At 37.1% G+C, this 22052-nt stretch overlaps 4 protein-coding genes and 1 long non-coding RNA gene across 13 annotated transcripts; 3 read left to right on the top strand and 2 right to left on the bottom strand.

Moving 5' to 3' along the window:
- Positions 1 to 43: 43 nt before the first annotated feature.
- On the bottom strand, positions 44 to 21809 carry LOC135791297 (large ribosomal subunit protein eL15-like). 2 transcript variants are annotated; one of them, XM_065301669.1, is made up of 5 exons: positions 21805 to 21809; positions 905 to 1086; positions 705 to 841; positions 414 to 524; positions 44 to 351 (listed from the first exon to the last, which is right to left on the bottom strand). In XM_065301669.1, exons 2-5 carry the CDS (start codon positions 1074 to 1076, stop codon positions 157 to 159), a joined length of 615 nt encoding a protein of 204 aa, XP_065157741.1. In that variant the 5' UTR covers positions 1077 to 1086; positions 21805 to 21809; the 3' UTR covers positions 44 to 156. The 2 variants fall into 2 exon arrangements, with proteins under 2 accessions (XP_065157741.1, XP_065157740.1); XM_065301668.1 differs by lacking the exon at positions 21805 to 21809 and adding an exon at positions 1235 to 1306.
- LOC135791293 (spermine oxidase-like) lies at positions 1302 to 4686 on the top strand. 3 transcript variants are annotated; one of them, XM_065301663.1, is made up of 3 exons: positions 1302 to 1433; positions 3135 to 4303; positions 4362 to 4686. In XM_065301663.1, exons 2-3 carry the CDS (start codon positions 3153 to 3155, stop codon positions 4609 to 4611), a joined length of 1401 nt encoding a protein of 466 aa, XP_065157735.1. In that variant the 5' UTR covers positions 1302 to 1433; positions 3135 to 3152; the 3' UTR covers positions 4612 to 4686. The 3 variants fall into 3 exon arrangements, with proteins under 3 accessions (XP_065157735.1, XP_065157734.1, XP_065157736.1); XM_065301662.1 differs by lacking the exon at positions 1302 to 1433 and adding an exon at positions 2680 to 2793; XM_065301664.1 differs by lacking the exon at positions 1302 to 1433 and adding an exon at positions 2988 to 3007.
- Positions 1480 to 2540, bottom strand: LOC135791295 (protein YIPF7-like). The gene is given in 3 exon segments (XM_065301666.1): positions 1480 to 1940; positions 1943 to 2227; positions 2282 to 2540. Coding segments are annotated over 3 exon segments (789 nt in total). The 5' UTR covers positions 2397 to 2540; the 3' UTR covers positions 1480 to 1551.
- On the top strand, positions 4793 to 8952 carry LOC135791292 (poly(U)-binding-splicing factor half pint-like). Of its 4 annotated transcripts, XM_065301659.1 has the most exons (9): positions 4965 to 5005; positions 5108 to 5195; positions 5384 to 5469; positions 6135 to 6194; positions 6251 to 6411; positions 6857 to 6915; positions 7269 to 7613; positions 7674 to 8554; positions 8615 to 8952. In XM_065301659.1, exons 3-9 carry the CDS (start codon positions 5430 to 5432, stop codon positions 8722 to 8724), a joined length of 1656 nt encoding a protein of 551 aa, XP_065157731.1. In that variant the 5' UTR covers positions 4965 to 5005; positions 5108 to 5195; positions 5384 to 5429; the 3' UTR covers positions 8725 to 8952. The 4 variants fall into 4 exon arrangements, with proteins under 4 accessions (XP_065157729.1, XP_065157730.1, XP_065157731.1 ...); XM_065301657.1 differs by lacking the exon at positions 5384 to 5469 and having other exon boundaries at positions 4793 to 5005; XM_065301658.1 differs by lacking the exons at positions 5384 to 5469; positions 6857 to 6915 and adding an exon at positions 6594 to 6640 and having other exon boundaries at positions 4793 to 5005.
- LOC135790999 (uncharacterized) lies at positions 9741 to 19206 on the top strand. Of its 3 annotated transcripts, XR_010547886.1 has the most exons (5): positions 13453 to 13511; positions 13787 to 13861; positions 13972 to 14015; positions 17826 to 17876; positions 18402 to 19206. It is a non-coding gene; the product is annotated as an uncharacterized lncRNA (long non-coding RNA). The 3 variants fall into 3 exon arrangements; XR_010547884.1 differs by having other exon boundaries at positions 17826 to 19206; XR_010547885.1 differs by lacking the exons at positions 13453 to 13511; positions 13787 to 13861 and adding an exon at positions 9741 to 9779 and having other exon boundaries at positions 17826 to 19206.
- Positions 21810 to 22052: the final 243 nt, after the last annotated feature.

Raw genomic sequence — 22052 nt, 5'->3', positions numbered from 1 at the left:
AGTGATAATATAAATGCACATTTAAAGAGAAACAAATTGCGGCTCTGATTTTTATCGTAGGATTTTATTATTTTAATAATAACTTTATCCGACGCAATACGAACAGAGTAAAGCGCCAGACGAGAGTTACACCCGATGCAAATGTGTACAAATAACTTATCGCTTCCTGCGTAGTTGCAAATGCGTCTTTCGCAGCCAGCCAGCGTGGCGAGAGCCTCCGGTTGTCTGCGAGTACCTGTGTCCCTTGCCAAGGCCGCGCGATGACCGTCCGGCGGAGGTCTTGCCGCGGAGCTCACGGTGCTTGTGCACGGCGTTCACGATCCAGTTAACTTTAGGATCACGACGAATAGCCTACAAACAAGAAAAACCTCATTAATATGGTCTGATAAATGACAGAGGAGAAAATAACTTACATTGTGTGAGGGGTCAACCAAGATGATTTCAAAATATTTGTAAGATGAGTCTTGGGCAACCCAGTATGAGTTCAGGACGCGCAGACCACCGCAACGCCTGCCGACACGTTCCTAGAATGATTATTAGAATTCTTTTAGTTTTTTCTTTGAAATTAATCAAAAATCAGTTTAGATGTTAGTTTAAATATTCAGACATCCAAGGAAGTTGCTAAATCATAGTTTTATCAGCAGCTAAGTTGGTTATCATCATCTAATTCTTTTAATGTAAGAAGATATTAATAATTTGCTTACCTCTGCAAGAGACTGCAAGTTACGAACGGGTTTCAACTCGTTAACACCGTGGCTCTTTGGCTTGCCATAAGTGGCACCCTTGTGAACGGGACGTTTCCTGCCACCACGACGTACGCGGATACGGAATACGCAGAAACCTACAAGGAATCAACCATTAAGTTAATTATTATGTACTTTTTATTATTTTATAGTTATCTTACCTTGCTTTGCACGGAATCCCAAACGACGAGCTTTATCGGGACGTGTGGGCCTTGGTGCGCGGTGCATCTTCGTCAGCTGGCGATATTGCCATACTCGCACACGCAGCAAGAAGCGCAGTACGTCCGACTGCTTCTTGCGATACAACTCCTGAATGTACTTGTAGGCGCCCATGGTGACGGACCTGCAAGCACCGAAAACATGACTTAACCTCCAAGGGATAAAAACAAACGACGATCATTTGTGAAAATCGCCGCTGATGAAGATAATATGGGCCACCGAAGACGTGTTTAATATCTTCGTGGATAATTGCAGTGATGAAAATCGCTTACGATCAGTGATGGTCTGGATTTTGCGAGATTATTTAATTTCTGGTGTACAAACGATACCTACCTACCAGAGACGTAGAACGGAAGAGAGAAAATCGGTGCGGAAACGTAAACAAGTAATGGCGCTGTAGTATGGGCGGTAGGTTTGAATCGACCAATCAGGAGCCAGGAGAACATTAAGGTTGGACTTGTCTATTCAAAGGTATGCAACCCAAAATACTAATGATTTTTTTTAAACAACTCTTACGCCATTTTAATTTTTTTTATTAATTCTTACATTTTAATAGTTTATAATAGTTTAATTATTTATTTGCAAATGTTTAAAATATAATCAAAAGTGCAAAAACGCCGGACACCAACGCGCACGGGTAAGCAATCAAAGGTCTTTGTTCAGCATCTCCAGACATCGCGACAAAAAGCCGGCTTGCTGATAAACTCGACCATAAAACCGCGCATATCGCAATGATAATACCAATACTGCTATGTAGCGATACAAAGATCCCGATTACTGATAATCCAACAATAGGTAGTAAACAATAACCCAAAATACTTGCAACACTTGCCAGTGTAAAACAATCAGCAGCTGCAGTCATTAATGTTAAGAGAGCATACATCAACAAGCAAGAGGTCACAGATAGGCCATAGATGTACCCAAAATGTGCCTTACTACCTGAGATGAACAAACAACATGCTAATACCAAGCAAAAGTGATAGGCCCAGCCAAATCAGTTTGTTTGCAGAGAAATTCAGCATCATCTGCAAGACTATGTGTTCTGAATGGGTTTAATACTGCTAGAGTCTTCTCCATGATTCTGTCCGGGTATATTTCAAGTTCTTCGAGTAGTGGTGGTTCATCTTCATCTTGATCTTGATTGAAATCTGATGCCATTGGGGTAAACATCTCTGGATATTGTGATTGTTGATAGGGCTCCATGTAGGACTTTGATGTTGTGTTATTATAATATGTGGAGTTTTCATCATTGAAGTTTTGAAAGTCTACAACATATAATAATGTAAAAAAACGGCAACAAAACAAGAAATAGTTTATACCTAATTTTTGAGATTGCATTGCAGAATATTCCATCTCAGGATTATTGTAGAAGTCTTGTTGACCTGGGCGCGCGCCCGGCTGCCAGTAATCGCTGTTAGTCTGCGAGTAAGCCATCGTAGTTTTTCTTGGCGTAGACTTACGCTAGTTTTATTTAGAATTTATAAGAATGATGTGGAATTTGATGCAATGTAACTAATTTTAACCTAAAGCAAATGTTTTCGTGGATGACAGATGATTTTGTGCGATTGCGCATGTGCAATGGAAACAAAACTAAAGAAAAATCAACTTTTTTGCTGTGAAATTCAATGAAATTTTACGACAAATGTTGATAACTGAAAATAATACGATAGTTTGTTGGTAGGTCTGGAATTTTGGAGTTATTATGAGTGTGAATCATTTAATTAACGCGTCAATTTATTAATTAAACTTGAAGAAATGGCTTCCTAGATGAAATGTGGGTGTTTAGTCTAAAAGAAAAGACTGAGAAGACTTGTAGTTACTGCATAGAGAGGTAATTATTGTGTTAAAAAAACACTTTTGATAGTTGTTAATCATTGGTCACATTATTTTTAACGCATTTTGTTACTGCTATCGTAATATGTTTTTCTTGAGGTTATTTTATAAATCAACACGTTGTAAAGTCTGTTTCACACTTTCAATCAAACATTTCTTCTCACTGGTTCCATATTTTGAATAATTTTTTATTTGGTGTTTATTAAGTTAACGTAATCACTCAGTATATTATTATTTATTTTAGTTTTACAACATAAACACAATTTATCATATATTTCGTCTTAGTGGCATTTTCAACAGTTGAAATTAATAATTTATTTTTTAATTTTATGATTTCAGTGCCAATAATAGCCAAAAATGAATAATAACTATTCAGTAGTAATAATAGGTGCTGGAATGGCTGGCCTAGGAGCAGCTTTAACACTTCAAACTTCCAAATCGCAGTTTTCCACTGATTTTATTCTCCTTGAAGCACAAAATCGTCCTGGTGGTCGTATCGAAACCCTCCAGATTGGATCCAGCACTATCGATTTGGGCGCACAATGGGTCCATGGTACCGACACTGATTTATACGATATTTTACAAGAAAACAAACTTATCCACCCCGTCACTTCCGATGAAGGTCTAGGAATTTATATAAGAGATGATGGTCATATCATTGATAACTTTTTAGTGAAAAAAGTTGACTTTGAAGTTGGTAGAATACTAGAAGAATGCGAAGAATACCTCGATATTATTACGAATTCATCGGTTGGTGAGTTTTTAACCAAAAGATTTGGTGAATTTTTGAAAAAATCAGATTATTCTGATGATGATAAAATAATCATGGAGGAATTATTTGATTGGCACGTCAGGTTTCAAGTTATAGACAATTCTTGTGAAGATTTAAACAAGTTGTCACTGAAGGAATGGGGGAGATATTCTTGTCTCGGTAAAGATGGACAGCAGCATGTTAATATCAAGGGTGGTTATGGTGCGTTGGTAGATGTTTTGGTAAAGAAACTGCCTGAAAATGCGATTCAGTACAATAAAGTTGTACAATACGTTGAGATTTCATCATCGGGCGCCATTTTGATTACGTGTGATGATGGTAGCACACTTCACGCACAATCCGTGATTGTAACGTGCTCTTTGGGAGTGTTAAAACACTTCAAAGGTTTACCCATGTCACCTAAAGTGAAAACTACCATCGCTAATATGGGTTTTGATGGAATGGGTAAAGTTTTTCTGGAATTTGATTCCAAATGGTGGGGGAGTGATTTCAATGGTATTCAACTAATCTGGCGGAATGGTAAAAACTCTTCCGATGAGTTTCCTGATTTGTTAAGACATCTAAGTGGATTTGATTTGGTGTTGGATCAAAATAATATGTTGATGACTTGGGTTGGGCATAAAGGTGTACGAGAAATGGAGGAAACCGATGCTGAAATTGTAGGAAAACAATGTGTGCAGCTGCTAAGAAAGTTTTTGGCAGATGACAGTATCCCATTTCCTGTTAAAGTCTACAAGTAAGTTAATATTAATGCAAAACAACGAGGATTATTGTCCTTTTTGTATTTTATTTAGATCAAAATGGCTGACAAATCCTTATATTAGAGGTGGATACAGCCACTCGACGCCATCTTGTGATTCGGAAGCATTACCGCCCGGGAGGACTTTGTGTGAACCGTTTTGTGATGAAAATAATGTGCCTAGGGTGTTTTTAGCAGGTGAGGCTGCACATGAGTCGCATTTTTCTACGACGCATGGTGCTTTCGAATCTGGCCAAATGCAAGCTCGAAAGTTACTGAATTTTACTCAAAACTTCCAATATTAAAGAAAATATACTAATCTTAGTTAAGACAAAGTACAAATTTTAATTAACTAAATAAATGGAGCAGTTTCATACAAATTTTCTATCCAAATATTATTTGTACATTAACTTCAAACTATGTTTACGATTTTAAAAGATTTTCTAGAGGGCGCTAGTATCGCCAAGCTGCGCTGACGGCTGTCATTCCAACTAGAAGGCGGGCGCCATTGTTGTGCGTTATTGATTGTTTGTGCCTATCGTGCTTGGATTTCGCTGCTCTGCAAAATCATCTCATTATCCTGTACAAAATATTATTTATGCATTGTTGTAGTGCACGCTGACATACTGAATACGCGAGATGACCACGTTTCAAGAAACGCAGGAGTCGAGCGCATCGTTGAACGGCAATATGAAACAAGTAAGAACAGCATCACTAAATCTACCATAGACATAGTAACAATTTAGTTTACGGTTTATAATCTAATAATCAATATGTTATATCTTACTAATTTGCGTTTAGGATGGCGAATCACATGTGGACGATGAACCTCCGGCGCCCGGCACCGAAGAGCCGCCCAGCAAGAAAGTCAGAATTGAGCCTGTACCTGGTAAGTCTTTTCATGAGTCCTGCTGCCTTGGCATTATATTAAACATTTAAACTCATATGAGCATGAGTGTGTTCATATGCAGGGGCAGTCCAAACATAAATAAAACATATATAACAATATCTAAGTAAAGTTATATCAAGGGGACCTCATGTGACTTGACTAATGTGAGTTGTTTCGGTCTGCTTGAGATGTTGCAGAGGTTGAACTCGACTGGTTACTCGGTACTGTCGCCAGATGTGCTTGTGCTGTAACCGTTTTCCTCCACGGTTACATGGTAGGACATTATCACAGTGACAAAAGCAGTTTAAGCATGCACCACTATGAATTATCAAACAATATTATTCAAAATTCCCCATAAACTTGTTTAGTTTTAAACGAAATTGATGTAAATTGATTCCAAAATAACCATAATCATATTGGGGCATGTTTAATTTTTGTTTAATTTTATTTAGTTTATAATTTTACGTTTTTTTAATTGCGTTGACTGTGTCACAGCGAAATCATTGACGAAGCGCTTGTCTTGTTCTCTAGTCGATTTCTATTTTCTTTGTGTTTCCAGATAAACTAGGTGATCCGTTGCGTTAAAATTGTTAATAGTAAAACGTGTGCGCGCCCCGTTCAACCGCCAGCAGAGCAACCAAACAAAACAATTCTGATTGCTGAACATATGAACTTACAATGGCTTTAATCAACATACATTTTGTTTTTGATTTCAGGTTCTGTCTCAAAGCCCCTTTTCTTGTCTCATGTTCTGATGAAAAATACTTAATGCACATTTAAACTTACAATAGAAATATTCCAATGTCGATGTTCATCATTACTTAATCAGGAAAACTAAAATTAAATTTAATTCAAAACATGCATTCGTGTAATGTGAAGTCATTGGAATATTTATTGTGGGCATTAATTTCTGCTTGCTTATCGATTGTTTTGTTGTAGATCGAACGAATGGGATTACTTATTTCAACGACGTAATGCAAACAGGAGAAGTTGCCCCAGGTTAGTCTTAAATAAACATTTATTTATTTAATTTATAACATAAATATTATTTATAGGCCCTGGCGCAAGAAGTAACACAATCGCTGGAATCCTCGGCGGTATTCTTCCGAAGTTGTCAATGGAACAAACTGAAGCCGTAGCCAAAGCGAAGAAGTACGCGATGGAGCAGAGCATCAAAATGGTCCTGATGAAGCAGACACTCGCCCACCAACAACAGGTATGTGCCGTTTAGTCGCGCGCATTTGATTTCCTTTCGTTTGCGTCGTCCGTTTGTCTTCTTGTGCTTCTTGCCTTATTTTATTTGCAACTGTAGGAAGACGTGCGATAGGTGGTCGTGTTCGAGTTCAGCTTGCCGTATAGCGATTCGATGGTGTTTACTAATATTTTTATGCTTCGCAGAAAAATAAGACCTTCCAGCGGCACCAGGTGCTGGTTTTGATGTGCAGGTTAGTGGGCTACTTAAGTGTTGGTGGTCGGCCCGCTCAGGGGGCGAGAGCTCGCCCCCCTCAAAGTACAATCGCTTTATCGAATGTCCAACAAACGATTAAACTATACACCCCCCTTTTATTTGAACATCTTGCAAAACTGTAAATTGTATGCGCGAGCGCAGGATGTCGTCCAGTAAGTGATCGTTTCGTTTTGTCATTTGTCCTCTGTTGCAGCAAATGGCTAGTCAGCGGACGCAGGTCCAGCGACAACAGGCTCTCGCCCTCATGTGCAGGTTAGCACGCACCAGATTATTATTAATTACTTACCTCCTACTTTACATTCGCTAACACTCACCCCCTCAATTACTACTCAAACTAATCAGTCGATTTCTTTTCTCTGTCTCTCTCGATGAATTTCGGTTCATTCCTGTTCACGCGTTGATTTATGATGATCCCAAAGACGATGTTTATATGGAAAGTTGTCGAGGCCCGTTGCGCTTCCGACTGATGACCGTATACATACAAACTAGCTGATAAGATCTGAAATTCGCGACTAATCTTTCATTGATATTTATGCAATATTCGTCTCTTTCTCATGTGTTGCCTGTAATACGCAAGTTAAACAAGTTAGGTGAATTGGGTTTAGGGTGTACGTCGGCAGCATCAGTTTCGAACTGAAGGAGGACACCATTCGGCAATCATTTCTGCCGTTCGGACCAATCAAGTCCATCAACATGTCGTGGGATCCGGTCACACAGAAGCACAAGGGTTTCGCATTCGTCGAGTATGAGATACCGGAGGCGGCGCAGCTAGCGCTCGAGCAAATGAATGGCGTGATGATTGGCGGGCGCAATATTAAAGTCGTTGGCCGACCGAGCAACATGCCGCAGGCACAGACCGTCATTGATGAAATCCAGGAGGAGGCCAAGAATTACAATAGGATTTACGTCGCCAGTATTCATCCAGATCTCACTGAGGACGATATTAAATGGTAATATTTCATTTTTGTAAATATTACAATTGATTTTAAATGATTTTTATGTATTTTTAGTGTATTTGAAGCGTTTGGTCCAATAATCTACTGTAAGTTAGCTCAGGGTAGTTCTGCACACAAACACAAAGGTTACGGCTTCATTGAATACGAAACAACGCAAGCAGCTAACGACGCCATCTCTAGTATGAATCTTTTCGATCTGGGAGGACAGTATCTTCGTGTAGGACGCGCAATCACACCACCTAACGCGTTAATGGGCCCTTCTACCGGTTCGAGTATAATGCCCACCGCGGCGGCGGTTGCTGCCGCAGCTGCAACTGCAAAGATACAAGCAATGGATGCTGTCGCCAGTAATGCCGTTGCTCTTGGTTTATCAAAGTTACCTAATGCGCACGCACATCCCCCGGTCGCCGCAGTGCCACAAACTCTGCCTGGATATATCGCCCCGCCAGGTTTAGCAATCCCGCAGCTTACTCAACCGGTGGCGGCACTGCAACCGCCTACTGTTGTACAACCTGTTGTAATCCCGCCGCCGGCAATCGTCACCCCAATGCTTGCAACAGCACCAGCCGCGCAAACTGAAGCGAAAAAACGCGCGCAAGAGGCGCAGGCTAAACAACAGGAAGAATTGCAAAAGAAACTGCTTGAGCAGAATGAACCGCAAACTCTACAACAACAAGAGAATATGTCGATTAAAGGTCAAAACGCGCGACATCTTGTCATGCAGAAATTAATGCGGAAGGTGGACTCACGCGTTGTTATATTGCGTAATATGGTAGGTCCGGAAGACGTGGATGAGACACTGCAAGAAGAGATTCAAGAGGAGTGCAGTAAGTTTGGTTCAGTCGAGCGCGTTATCATCTATAACGAGAAGCAGGACGAGGAAGATGATGACAATGTTATTGTTAAGATATTTGTTGAGTTTGCCGAAACCTTAGGTAAGTATTCTGCTGCGCCATTTTCTTATATATAGTATTAAATTTAATTCTTGTATTTAGAAGCGGAACGAACGAGGGAAGCCCTCAACGGACGGTACTTCGGTGGACGGATGGTGCGCGCTGCTTTGTACGACCAAACGCTCTTTGAACACAGCGACTTTTCTGGTTGAGAGTACAACGCATGACACATAAGAATTAATGTACATAATTAATTAAATCGATGATTAAGTGTAAATTGGTTTTCTGATGGTGAGATGACTGCTGGAGGAGCCATGCGCCTTTTATTTTATTAACTTGTTTTCAGTTCGTTGGTATATAATTGTGTAAATGATGACGCTTTATAATTGTTTTGAATAGTATTAAATGTGTCTACAGTAAATACTCGTAAATAAGTAAAAGTGTAATATTTTCCTATTTTAATAATTTTATTAATCTAATGGAACTACAATCTATTTCATTCAGAGATGGCACTAGCATGAACTAAAAATCATAAAATAGAATTGTATTGTTTATTTCTATATTTATCAGCAAACGTGGGCATTCGGCACGAGAATTGTGTTTGTTTTGAACACAATTTACTTTCTTATCGCATTCGCCGCGTGGAATGCAACGCATGAGATTGCCAGGTACCGTCGTTGCAATCTTCGCACACCGCATGCAGCATATTCTAGTTTAGTTTAGATCGCAAGTATCGTGCGCAAGGTCGTGTGGCATCGACGCGCTGGCTTTGCGCATCTATTGCTTTTATCTGTGTGGGTCGCGCAGCAGGTACAGATTCTTATTGTGAACTGTCGCATCGTTGCTTGTGCAGTTTCAGTAAACGCTATCGCTGGATTGCAGTCAGTATCGTGCCGGTCTCTGGCGTATCTAGACGTATTTCGCGCATCGCGTATTATTTTATCGGTCTTCTATTTTCTAAATTTGCATTGTATTCAGTCATCAGTCGACTTAGTTGTAATATGCATCTGCAGTGTTTTGTTAATGATTAATTGTGCGTTTGATGTTTATATTTGGAATCACAATGCTGCGGTTTTTGTGCTTCGGTTATTCGTGCTTGAGTAAGTAACCTTTATCTGACCATGGCGATATTCAGCACAGAAAGTTTGTTTTCTCCCATGTGTGAATATAATATTATCATATTGTATGAAATGTTTTTGTTTTAACTTATGTTTTCTTTTAATTACAGTACTTGCCGTACCCTTGCAATCCGATGCGCGCTGCATTGGTAAGTTTATAATTAAGTTACATTATTCGGTTAAATGTTCGTTCAATCTTTCATATTCCACAATCCGTTGGTCGATATCGCTTTTAGTTTAAAAGATATTCACTATTAAAATTTTTTGAATTTTTTTCTTAAGACTTAAAATTTCATCTCACATTTTTCCTTTTAACTATCCCATCTGATAGAGATTGGTCCGTAGATGAAGATGCTGCGATCAGATCCTATTTATCTCTTTTAGTTTACGAGATATTCGCGATTGAATAAAATGGGCAAAAATTGATAAATGTCACTTTTTAGCACTTTTAGTCGCGTTTTTCGACCTGTTACTATAGGAAATATAATTATTTTCTATTTTTATCTGATAGAGAATTTTCCAATCTTTCATAATCAACAATTCGTTGGTAGCTATCTCTTCTAGTTTAAGAGATATTAATTTTTGAAAATCGTCGAAAAAAAGTATCAAGCACCCCCTCTTGGCGATTTTTTTCTTAAGACTTGAAATTTCATCTCTCAGATTTCCCTTTTAACAATCCTATCTGATAGAGATTGGTCCGTAGATTAAGACGCTTCGATCAGATCCTATTTATCTCTTTTAGTTTACGAGATATTCGCGATTGAATAAAATGGGCAAAAATTGAATTAAAATTTTATCTCTCAATTTTCCGTTTTAACTGTCCTATCTTATAGAGAATAGTTCGAATAGTTAGTTAGAGAAAATCGGCGATAAAAACTACGAGTATCAATAATATAATAATAATATAAAAATAATTATTATAATTTTATAATTAGATTAATTTATTTTGAATAAGTTTATCCTCTTGACTTCTATATTTGAAGTTTTGAGTTATGTGTAGAAATTGCCAGTGGCGGATTATGCTTCAGTGGGGCCCTAGGCGCCAATCAAGTTTGGGGCCCCTAAATCCGAAAATTTTCGAAAACGGTTATTAGCCCAGTAAAATTAATAGTTTTAGCGTACGGGCGCCGCAAAATCTACTTCAACATTCGTTTGTGCCAAAAACTCATTTCCACACCACCTTGAGGTAGAGTACGTGGCGCGTTTTTTTTTTATCGCACACGCACTATTCCAAAATTTAATGGATTATCTTCCGATTCGCTCTTCGCGATGGACCAGGTGTTGTGCGTTAATTGTTTTCAGGACCGATCGAAATATCACAGGTAAAATTTTCTGCCATACTATCCGCGATGGGATTATCGTTTTCAATGCTATCTTGGTTCTCGAGTTCATCGTACGTGTGCTCAAAAACGGTAATCGTATTTAAATACAAATTACAAATTTTCTTTTCTTGTCTTCTCTTGGGCAAAGATTTCAATAATTTTGTCGTACTTTAGTTTTTTAAAAATATCATTTTCTATGAACATTAATGCGAAGTCATTTAAGTGCTCTTGTGAAAGACTATTGCGCAGATAGTTTTTGACTCGTTTTAAAACTGAAAATGTCCTTTCTCCACTTGCATTAGAAACGGGCAAGGTCAAATTTGCAGTATTGTGTGTATATTTGGAAAAGTTGATTTTAGACCATTACTTAATGTTGCATACATTTCATGTGGATCCTTAATATTTTCTTCTTGTATGTATTTTAGAAAATGAGTTAACTCATCAGTGAAATATTCTGGCTCAATATCTTTTTCATACTTAAGACAATAATCGCTCTACACAATTATTAGTATCAACACGGCTTAATTTTAAATCAAAGAACATTTTAAAATCGTTAAGAACTTTGATATAGACATCGCCCCTTCGAGTAATTTCTGATGTTAATACATCACATACAATATAAAAAATGTTGACAATAAAAACATTTCTTGACGAAAATGCTGTAGGTATCATTTTTGTTCGTTTCATCATATGGATATTTGCGTTTTCTTTGTCTCATTTAGCCTCCTCTTCAACAGTTTCGAAATTATTTCTGACCTCTGTTATAAATTCGTTTAATGATTTTAATAAACTAACACTATTAAGAATATTTGTCTTTGGTTCCTGTAAGTATTTGCTGGTAATTTCGATTCTCTGTAGGAGTTTGTTCCAGAAAATTGTTAACAGTGCCGTCTCAAATTGATCGAACTCTTTTGAACTCTGTTTTTTTTTAATCCAACTACCACCCCAAAAATCTAGATAAAAATTGTAGGAGGATAAACGTTGGTACATCTGCGGAACGATGTGAAAAAATGATAGAAAGACGAATTAATTAATATTCCAAAAAAGAGAGTTACCCGCTATTTTACAACCTCAATGGAATATTCCTCAACTCATCTCCTCCATAGATGTTCGAAATTTAAAAAAAATTGGCAATATACTACTCGCATTATAGCTACAACTTTCTAACGCAATATTCAAGAAAAGGTCACAAAAATTCGTGGCAGAAAACATCCAAATTTTATTTTATACAGTTTGCCATAAAGACATAAAATCGGAGATAAATAGTTTTAAGTCAGCTATATATCCGTGACGGTTGCTTTGCGGACACGTGTGAAATGCCGTTTTGGGCGCCAAGTGAAAATCAATACGCTATTCATGAAGGCTGAGGTCAAAACCAACTGATGAAGTATTTGTGGAATTACTATGTCTATATGGGACATATAAGTGCCAGGGGCCCCTCAGGCAGTCGGGGCCCCCCAGGCAGCCGGGGCCCTAGGCGCGCGCCTAGTGCGCCTAGGCCGTAATCCGCCACTGGAAATTGCTATTTGTTTAGATAGGGTGGTGCATGCGCACTCTCGTGTACGTGTGATACACGGACACGGCCACTTAAGTGCGTGACCACTCACTGATACATAGGCAGTCGCTGACTGCCTCATATGTACGCCACAGTTTTTGAAACGATTCGTATTTTCTGGAGGTACAATAAAGTATTCTCAGGTAGCGCAACGATGCATGTTTTAACTAAAAATATTCCTTTGAGTGAAAGTCGACATGCACAGTTGTGATGCCGGCACGCAGCTCCTACTTCGTGCGGCAGATAAGAATATTCCCTCGAATATTCGTGTTTCTCGTTGTAAATTCGGTATATCGCGTTATGTTTTATTGAATTTAGTGTTAATTGCCGTGTTTGGTCATTCATTTTTTACGTTTTTACGTAGATTTCTGATCAGTTGTCGTCGGACGCCGGCCGGCAGACTTTGTGCGTGATTATAAATAATATTTTGGACTTGTGCGAACCATTTTTGACTTGTGCACAACTCGTGTTACCTGTGTGCTAATACTAATTTAAATAATTATGGAGAACAAGACGAAATTTATGGTAAACTTTGGGTTCCGCCGAAACTCATTGTGCGAAATTGTGTAACTAATGTTTGGTTTCTTCTTTATTTCAATATAAAATAGACATGTATTCCTTTTAAATCATATCAGCGTTTGTTTATAAACCACTTTCTTATCGCATTCGCCGTGCGAGATGCTACGCGTAAGATTCTCGTTGCGCTGTCGCGTGCAGCACATTTTAGTATAGTTTTTATCACAGATACCGTGTCTATTGCAATTCGTGCACAAGGTCGCGTGGCATCGACGCGCTGGCTTTGCGCATCAGTTGCTTTTACATACCGGGTTTATGCAGCAGACACAGCGTGCGCAGTTTCGGCATGCTCTATTATTGGACTGCAACTAGTTTCGTGCCGGTCTATGGCGTATCTAGACGTATATTGCGCAACGCCTTTCGTTTCATCAGACTTCACGTTTCCTAATTTGATAATTAATTAGGGGCTGTATATATTTCACTTATTGGTAATATGGGAAACGGATCATATTGCGGAAAACCTTTTCTTTTAAATTATAATTTTATCTCTTAGATTTCCAATTTAATTAGCTTATTTCATAGAGAATTCTCCGTAGATTAAGAATCTGCAACTTAGTTTACGAGATATTCGCAATTGAAATAAATCGTCTAAAATTGAAAAATTGCAATTATTAGCACTTTCAGTTGCGTGTTTAGACCTTATACCCCATCAAATTAAATTATTCTAAAGTTCCATCTGATTGAGAATTTTCCACTCTTCCAGAATCAACAATTTTATCGCTGATATATATCGCCCCCATGTTGTTTCTTATCATTAAGAAATGTTCATCAGGCTCGTGTAGGTATTTTTAACTGAACAGCACAGGTTGTTTATTTTGTGTTGATTGTTAATTATAACGTAATTCAATTGTATGAAATATTTTTGTTTTAATTTATGTTTTCGTTTAGTTACAGCACTCCTCGTGCCTGGCAGTCCAATAAACTGTACACTGGTAAGTTTATAATTCAATTATATTTTTTGGTCAAATTTACATTTGTTATATTTGTTATATAAGTTGTGTGTGTGTGCGCCGTAGTACTCGTTGCGCTAGGAATTGTAGTTTGTTTTAAATATAACACGAGAACGCGGTCTTAAACTAAGTTTGGAATAATTTTCCCAGATGCGGAATTTAATTCTTTATTTCCCTGTATCGAAATTTATTGCCAGAAAATTCCGTAACGCGAGTTATAATGATAGTTGTGTGTATACGCATATACGCAATAGTACACGTTGCACTAGGATTTGTACTTTCTTAATACTATAACACGCGAACGCGGTCTTAAACTAAGTTCGGAATAACTTGCCCAGATGCGGAATTTAATTCTTTAGTTCCCTGTATCGAAATTTATTGCCAGAAAATTCCGTAACGCGAGTTATAATGATAGTTGTGTGTATACGCATATACGCAATAGTACACGTTGCACTAGGATTTGTACTTTCTTAATACTATAACACGCGAACGCGGTCTTAAACTAAGTTCGGAATAATTTTCCCAGATACGGAATTTAATTCTTTATTTCCCTGTATCGAAATTTATTGCCAGAAAATTCCGTAACGCGAGTTATAATGATAGTTGTGTGTATACGCATATACGCAATAGTACACGTTGCACTAGGATTTGTACTTTCTTAATACTATAACACGCGAACGCGGTCTTAAACTAAGTTCGGAATAATTTTCCCAGATGCGGAATTTAATTCTTTATTTCCTGTATTGAAATTTATTGCCAGAAAATTCCGTAACGCGAGTTATAATGATAGTTGTGTGTATACGCATATACGCAATAGTACTCGTTGCGCTAGGAATTGTACTTCTTTTTATTATAACACGCGAACGCGGTCTTAAACTAAGTTCGGAATAATTTTCCCAGATACGGAATTTAATTCTTTATTTCCCTGTATTGAAATTTATTGCCAGAAAATTCCGTAACGCGAGTTATAATGATAGTTGTGTGTATACGCATATACGCAATAGTACTCGTTGCGCTAGGAATTGTACTTCTTTTTATTATAACACGCGAACGCGGTCTTAAACTAAGTTCGGAATAATTTTCCCAGATACGGAATTTAATTCTTTATTTCCCTGTATCGAAATTTACTGCCAGAAAATTCCGTAACGCGAGTTATAATGGTAATTGTGTGTATACGCATATACCCAATAGTACTCGTTGCGCTAGGAATTGTACTTTTTTTTTATTATAATACGCGAACGCGGTCTTAAACTAAGTTCGGAATAACTTTCCCAGATGCGGAATTTAATTCATTATTTTCCTGTATCAAAATTTATTGCGAGAAAATTCCGTAAAGCGAGTTATAATGATAGTTGTGTGTATACGCATATACGCAATAGTACTCGTTGCGCTAGGAATTGTACTTCTTTTTATTATAACACGCGAACGCGGTCTTAAACTAAGTTCGGAATAATTTTCCCAGATACGGAATTTAATTCTTTATTTCCCTGTATCGAAATTTACTGCCAGAAAATTCCGTAACGCGAGTTATAATGGTAATTGTGTGTATACGCATATACCCAATAGTACTCGTTGCGCTAGGAATTGTACTTTTTTATTATAATACGCGAACGCGGTCTTAAACTAAGTTCGGAATAACTTTCCCAGATGCGGAATTTAATTCATTATTTTCCTGTATCAAAATTTATTGCGAGAAAATTCCGTAAAGCGAGTTATAATGATAGTTGTGTGTATACGCATATACGCAATAGTACACGTTGCACTAGGATTTGTACTTTCTTAATACTATAACACGCGAACGCGGTCTTAAACTAAGTTCGGAATAACTTGCCCAGATGCGGAATTTAATTCTTTAGTTCCCTGTATCGAAATTTATTGCCAGAAAATTCCGTAACGCGAGTTATAATGATAGTTGTGTGTATACGCATATACGCAATAGTACACGTTGCACTAGGATTTGTACTTTCTTAATACTATAACACGCGAACGCGGTCTTAAACTAAGTTCGGAATAATTTTCCCAGATACGGAATTTAATTCTTTATTTCCCTGTATCGAAATTTATTGCCAGAAAATTCCGTAACGCGAGTTATAATGATAGTTGTGTGTATACGCATATACGCAATAGTACACGTTGCACTAGGATTTGTACTTTCTTAATACTATAACACGCGAACGCGGTCTTAAACTAAGTTCGGAATAATTTTCCCAGATGCGGAATTTAATTCTTTATTTCCCTGTATTGAAATTTATTGCCAGAAAATTCCGTAACGCGAGTTATAATGATAGTTGTGTGTATACGCATATACGCAATAGTACTCGTTGCGCTAGGAATTGTACTTCTTTTTATTATAACACGCGAACGCGGTCTTAAACTAAGTTCGGAATAATTTTCCCAGATACGGAATTTAATTCTTTATTTCCCTGTATTGAAATTTATTGCCAGAAAATTCCGTAACGCGAGTTATAATGATAGTTGTGTGTATACGCATATACGCAATAGTACTCGTTGCGCTAGGAATTGTACTTCTTTTTATTATAACACGCGAACGCGGTCTTAAACTAAGTTCGGAATAATTTTCCCAGATACGGAATTTAATTCTTTATTTCCCTGTATCGAAATTTACTGCCAGAAAATTCCGTAACGCGAGTTATAATGGTAATTGTGTGTATACGCATATACCCAATAGTACTCGTTGCGCTAGGAATTGTACTTTTTTTTTATTATAATACGCGAACGCGGTCTTAAACTAAGTTCGGAATAACTTTCCCAGATGCGGAATTTAATTCATTATTTTCCTGTATCAAAATTTATTGCGAGAAAATTCCGTAAAGCGAGTTATAATGATAGTTGTGTGTATACGCATATACGCAATAGTACTCGTTGCGCTAGGAATTGTACTTTTTTTTATTATAATACGCGAACGCGGTCTTAAACTAAGTTCGGAATAACTTTCCCAGATGCGGAATTTAATTCATTATTTTCCTGTATCGAAATTTATTGCGAGAAAATTCCGTAACGCGAGTTATATTGAAAGTTGTGTGTGTGTGCGCCGTAGTACTAGTTGCGCTTGAAATTGTAGTTTTTTTAGGATAACACGCGAACGTGGGGTTACACTTAGTTTGAAATAATTTTTCTAGATGGGGAATTTAATGCTGTTTCTTCCTGTATAGAAATTTGTTGCAATCTATTTTTTTGTTATGAATTATATTCACTTCTTATTTTTCTGATTCTAATACTTTCGATTTTAGTACTTGATTTTATAGAGAATATTTAAATTACTATAACTATCGTATTCAGTAAACTTATACGAAGACAAATATGAGACAATAAATTATTTATTTGTATTGGTAAATTACAAATTCCTGTTTTTCTTCGTCTTTATTGCATTCTAAAACCAATATCTAAATAAGTAAAAGTAGTTTCGTGTATGTGTGTTACTTCAATATTGTGAATTTTTACTTTCGTCTTCTCAAGTACGTGTTTACCACTACGTTTGTTTATAAACAACGTTTTTGTTGGACTGAAGTGTATTATCGCGACGTACCTGCCTTGTACCTGGCAACGCGCAGCGCACACGGCAGTCGTTTCACCGCATGGTCCGCGAGCACGTCTCACTACTAGCCACGCGTATTCAGAATTCAATTATTTAATTAATCGTCGTGTATTCTTTTCGTCATCAGCAAAATAATCGTAACGAGCAAGTGTGGCTGTTTTGTTTGATGAATTGTGGCGGTTAAAGTGTTCTTAAGTAAGAAATAAGTGTGTGCTAATTTCTGCACGAGTTTTCAGATGATAAAATATATTCGTGGATCTAAAATCTCTTCATCATTGCACTGGTAGGTGTGTAATTATTTTCTTTTATCGCGAAAAATTAAGACGGTTTATATTAAATTGATTATTTCATTTGAGGGATATTATTTTTGCAAATTCCAAACACGTGGTAGCATTTTTTATCTGAATTCATAGCCCTGTTTCCGAAAATAACATGCATGATTTAATTATTACATACATTGTTATAAAAAAGTATCTGAGGATTATTAAAATGGCAATAATCATGTGGTCGACCACGCTCACTTTGCCGTCGACCGTCAGCTCTTTCTTCCTTTCGCTGAACGTTTTAAATCGAATTACACTCCTTTGCATCATTAAATTAAAAAGTTTCTTGTTGATCTAATATAATCTTGTACGTTGAATAGTTTTTCGCTATCATAGTCTCCATATATCTTAATATTTACAAGTAAATAGTTATTTTTATCGAATTTACCTACTGTATTGCCACGCGCCGTCGCTTGCCGTCTGCTGCTTTGGATGTTTTCCGCCGGATGTTCCATCAATTTATGGTTATGCTTCACCCGTCGGTTGCAGTTGATGCCATCATCAAATGATAAATATATACACAATAAATTAAAATGTAAGTGTTTTATTCTTGTAGCACCTATCTTACTCAAGTTTTCCGATGATGTTCGGGTAAAATCTTTGAATTTATATTAAAATACAGTTGTTTCGGTATAAATTTCTCTCGTCATGAAGTGAATATTGACCATATTTGTAGTTTTTAAAATTTTCCTTTTGTAACACCCTGTATATTAGTTTTTCCTAACTGGACGTAGTAAATCGCTTTTATTTGTGAGTTTTGAGTGTTTTTCGTTTTAAACTTGTGATTTTCCTTCTGGAACACCCTGTATGTTTTTCTTTGTGTCCGTGAAAATTTTCCTTCAACTGCGTTTTTAGGGCTATCTTTTTGCACTCTATTTTTTTGTAACACCCTGTTTATTAGTTTCCCGGAGCATCGGGTGAACACGAGCAATATTTGTAGTGTATAGATGTTTTCCTCTTTGATGGTTGAATTTTCTAATTGTGACACCTTGTATAATCCTTTTCATTCACATCCCTGAAAATTTTGCTTTGATTGATATTAGAATTTAACTTCTTGCACTTTAAATTTTCTTTTATTAACGCCCTGTATATTTGTTTCCATTTTCCATCACCTAGAAAATGGACAATTTGCTAAATTCTTTATCCCGCTAGAACAGGTTGATGTGTTACTTGCTTATATTTTATGTGCGCGATGATGCAGGTCGTAAGTTCGGTGTCAATATGGCGGCATGTATTCTGTTGACTTGTAAAATATAAACTTGTATTCTATTGTTAATAAATAAATAGTAAGATATATTTACTTCTTTGATTTGTACACTCCTTCTATCATTTCAGGAACAGGTCTCAAGGAGAGTTCCCTCTCTCAGAGGATGATCCCCACTATAAAAATTGTTAAGGTATCCTGTGTGATTTGTGTGCTCCTTCTTTCATTTCAGCAACAGGTCAGAACTTGTAAGAATATAAGAATAGTGTCACCTCTCTTGAGGCGACAAAACTTAGAAATATTTGAACAAGACCTTATAAGGATTGTCCTTATAAGGAGTTCCCTCTCTCTGGGGGTGATCCCCCACCATAAAAATTGTTGATATGCCTGATAATTTCGGGGATGAGGCGCAGAGACATCGTAGCTGTAGGATGGGCCGGGAGCAATGGACGGATCGACCGTAGACTGTCTTATAACGACACGTGCAAAAAAATTAAAAAATCTGATCCTCCCCTGTTCTCTTTCATCTATCTCCTCCTCTTCTCTCCTCTACTCTCTGTTCTCTTCCTTCTATCTTCTACTATTCTCTACTACTCCTTCTTCTTCTTTTTCTATTTCTCTGTTCTCCGTTTCTCTCCACTTGCTTTCTTATTTCTTCCCATATTGCCTTCACTTGTATTTCAATTTCTCTTATATTTCGTTGCAATTCATATATGCAACCCAAATTACACCTGACATTTTTATATTTGAGAAAAATGCCTTCTATACCTAAGATTCGATCCGTGTCTGCTAGCATGCCGGCAGGTGCACGTCTCCACTCGACCACCGAGTGTTTTTGTTGTTGTTATTTGATTCTTCCATTTATGTTTCTACTTTTATCATGTTTTTAAAAACAACAACACAATTCGAGTAACAGTTAGTTATCTTACATCCGCTGCTCACACATAAGACTTATATGCCACATTATTTAAAACTGAAAACGACAAAGAGGATACCACAAAAAAAAATGAATGAGATTATAATTATACATTATGTTTTATTGACAACATTTAACTATAGTTACATTACAGTTACAAAATATCAACAGCTAACAATTTCTGCCGCAATAAAGGTGCAATCCGGATTTAACGAAGCCGCACCTCACGCGCGCACAATTCAAAAATAATTCAAAATTATTACGTAACAACGGGAAGATAAATTAAGGAACTCAAGAATAATGAAGAAAATGTGCGTGCACATCACATAAAAAATGAAATGAAAGAAAAATGAAAGTTTTGCACTACAATTACCAACAAAATAGAATGTTTTTTGAATTTTGAATCCTTGTCCCTTAGGACTTAGTTGTAGGCTAGTGGTAGAAGAATGACAAATCATAAAAATAGAACATTTGAGATAAAATTGTATTTTCTCTAGATATCAAAGAAAAGTCATGGGTTGCTTATTACAAAAATAAACCATAATGCTGAATTTTATTTTAAATGATGTAAAACAACTGGCGACCAGCCCGGAAAGGCCGCCAGAGGATCAAGAACGCAGCCGACGGCACGCGACATTCTTAATCTTTTTATTTCGTACATTAAACGAAAACGAAACAATGTATTAAATTCATAATGATAATCAACGGTGGGTATTGAAACAAAAACAACAATTATTTGCCTGCTTAAAGACCACGCGGTTGAAGAAAACAAGTACAGTCAATAACAGAATTGATTTTTATATAGTTGAAGAAATGCGATAACATGCCTTGATGCAAACTTAATATTTGCGCTTTTGGCATAACTAATAGGTTGTAAGGACCTTAATTTGGCACATTGTAGAAACGATGAAATACGCGTATAATACAAAGAGTATCCGATGGCCGATGGAATATCACTCACGCTTTACCTCTCTGCGTATATACAATCCGTGTTTAAAGAACGCCGCACATCACTCGCGCACAATCGAAGGAGCATTGAGAAACAACATTACGTAATAACGCGAAGACAAATTAAGAGAGTCAAATTATTGTCCGGTAAATGTGCGTGCAGATCACCTGACAACCAAAATAAGAGTAACGCGGTACGCAAGGCAACCGCATGGCGACCGCATAAAAATTGCAAGAGATAAGAAAACTTGTTTGTTTGTAAAAACTGATTTTTCATCAATTATTTTAGTGATATTTAATTCGATAGAATGAGATGGATTGAAGATTCTTAAAGCGGAATACTACTTGCACACTTGGCCAAATGACGAGAATCTCAATAAAAACGTTTCTATTTTCAAATTTAATTTTCCGCCGGTAAATATGAATCACATTTGGTCTAATTGTGGAGAAACTATAATTATAGGAATGACAATATTTACCAGGCCCGTGTTCTGAGGTTGATGAAAAATACTTTGCACAAGTGAATTTATTATTTATTGGCGGACACAAGATATCACCGGCCGACGCAACCCACTCACAGTTTGTTTGTTATTAAGTATACTAAACTCGCAAAATTTACATTTACGAAGATTATATACGCGATAAATTACTATTAAAATACCAAACACGACTATAAACACTTATTATCACCGGTGATCAACCAAATATTAAGAGATTATGAACAATAAATGCGCAAGTTAAAATTAAATAGTCGACTGCTGACCGAATATTATGTAAATTTAGAAAACAGAAGACAATACGAGTCGCGAGAAATACGTCTGGACCAACCAGAGACCGGCACGAAACTGGCTGCAAACTGTGCAAGCAACGACGCGACAGTTTATGATAAGAAAGATAGATGCACAAAGCCATTGCATCGATGGCATGCGATCTTGAGCGCGAGTCGCATTTGGCACGTTACCTGCGTAAACTAAACTAGAATATGCTGTATGCGACGTGAGGGGATGGCAACGAACGACACTCGGGAATCTCATGTGTGGCCTTCCACGCGGCGGAAGCGATAAGAAAGTAA

Source organism: Atheta coriaria, unplaced genomic scaffold (assembly GCF_025399875.1).
Source record: "Atheta coriaria isolate IRGN ID8LTWV9N9 unplaced genomic scaffold, Caltech_Dcor_3.1 hic_scaffold_4_pilon, whole genome shotgun sequence".
NCBI classification, from domain to species: Eukaryota; Metazoa; Arthropoda; class Insecta; order Coleoptera; family Staphylinidae; genus Dalotia; species Dalotia coriaria.
This window is presented reverse-complemented; position numbering and strand designations above follow the sequence as displayed.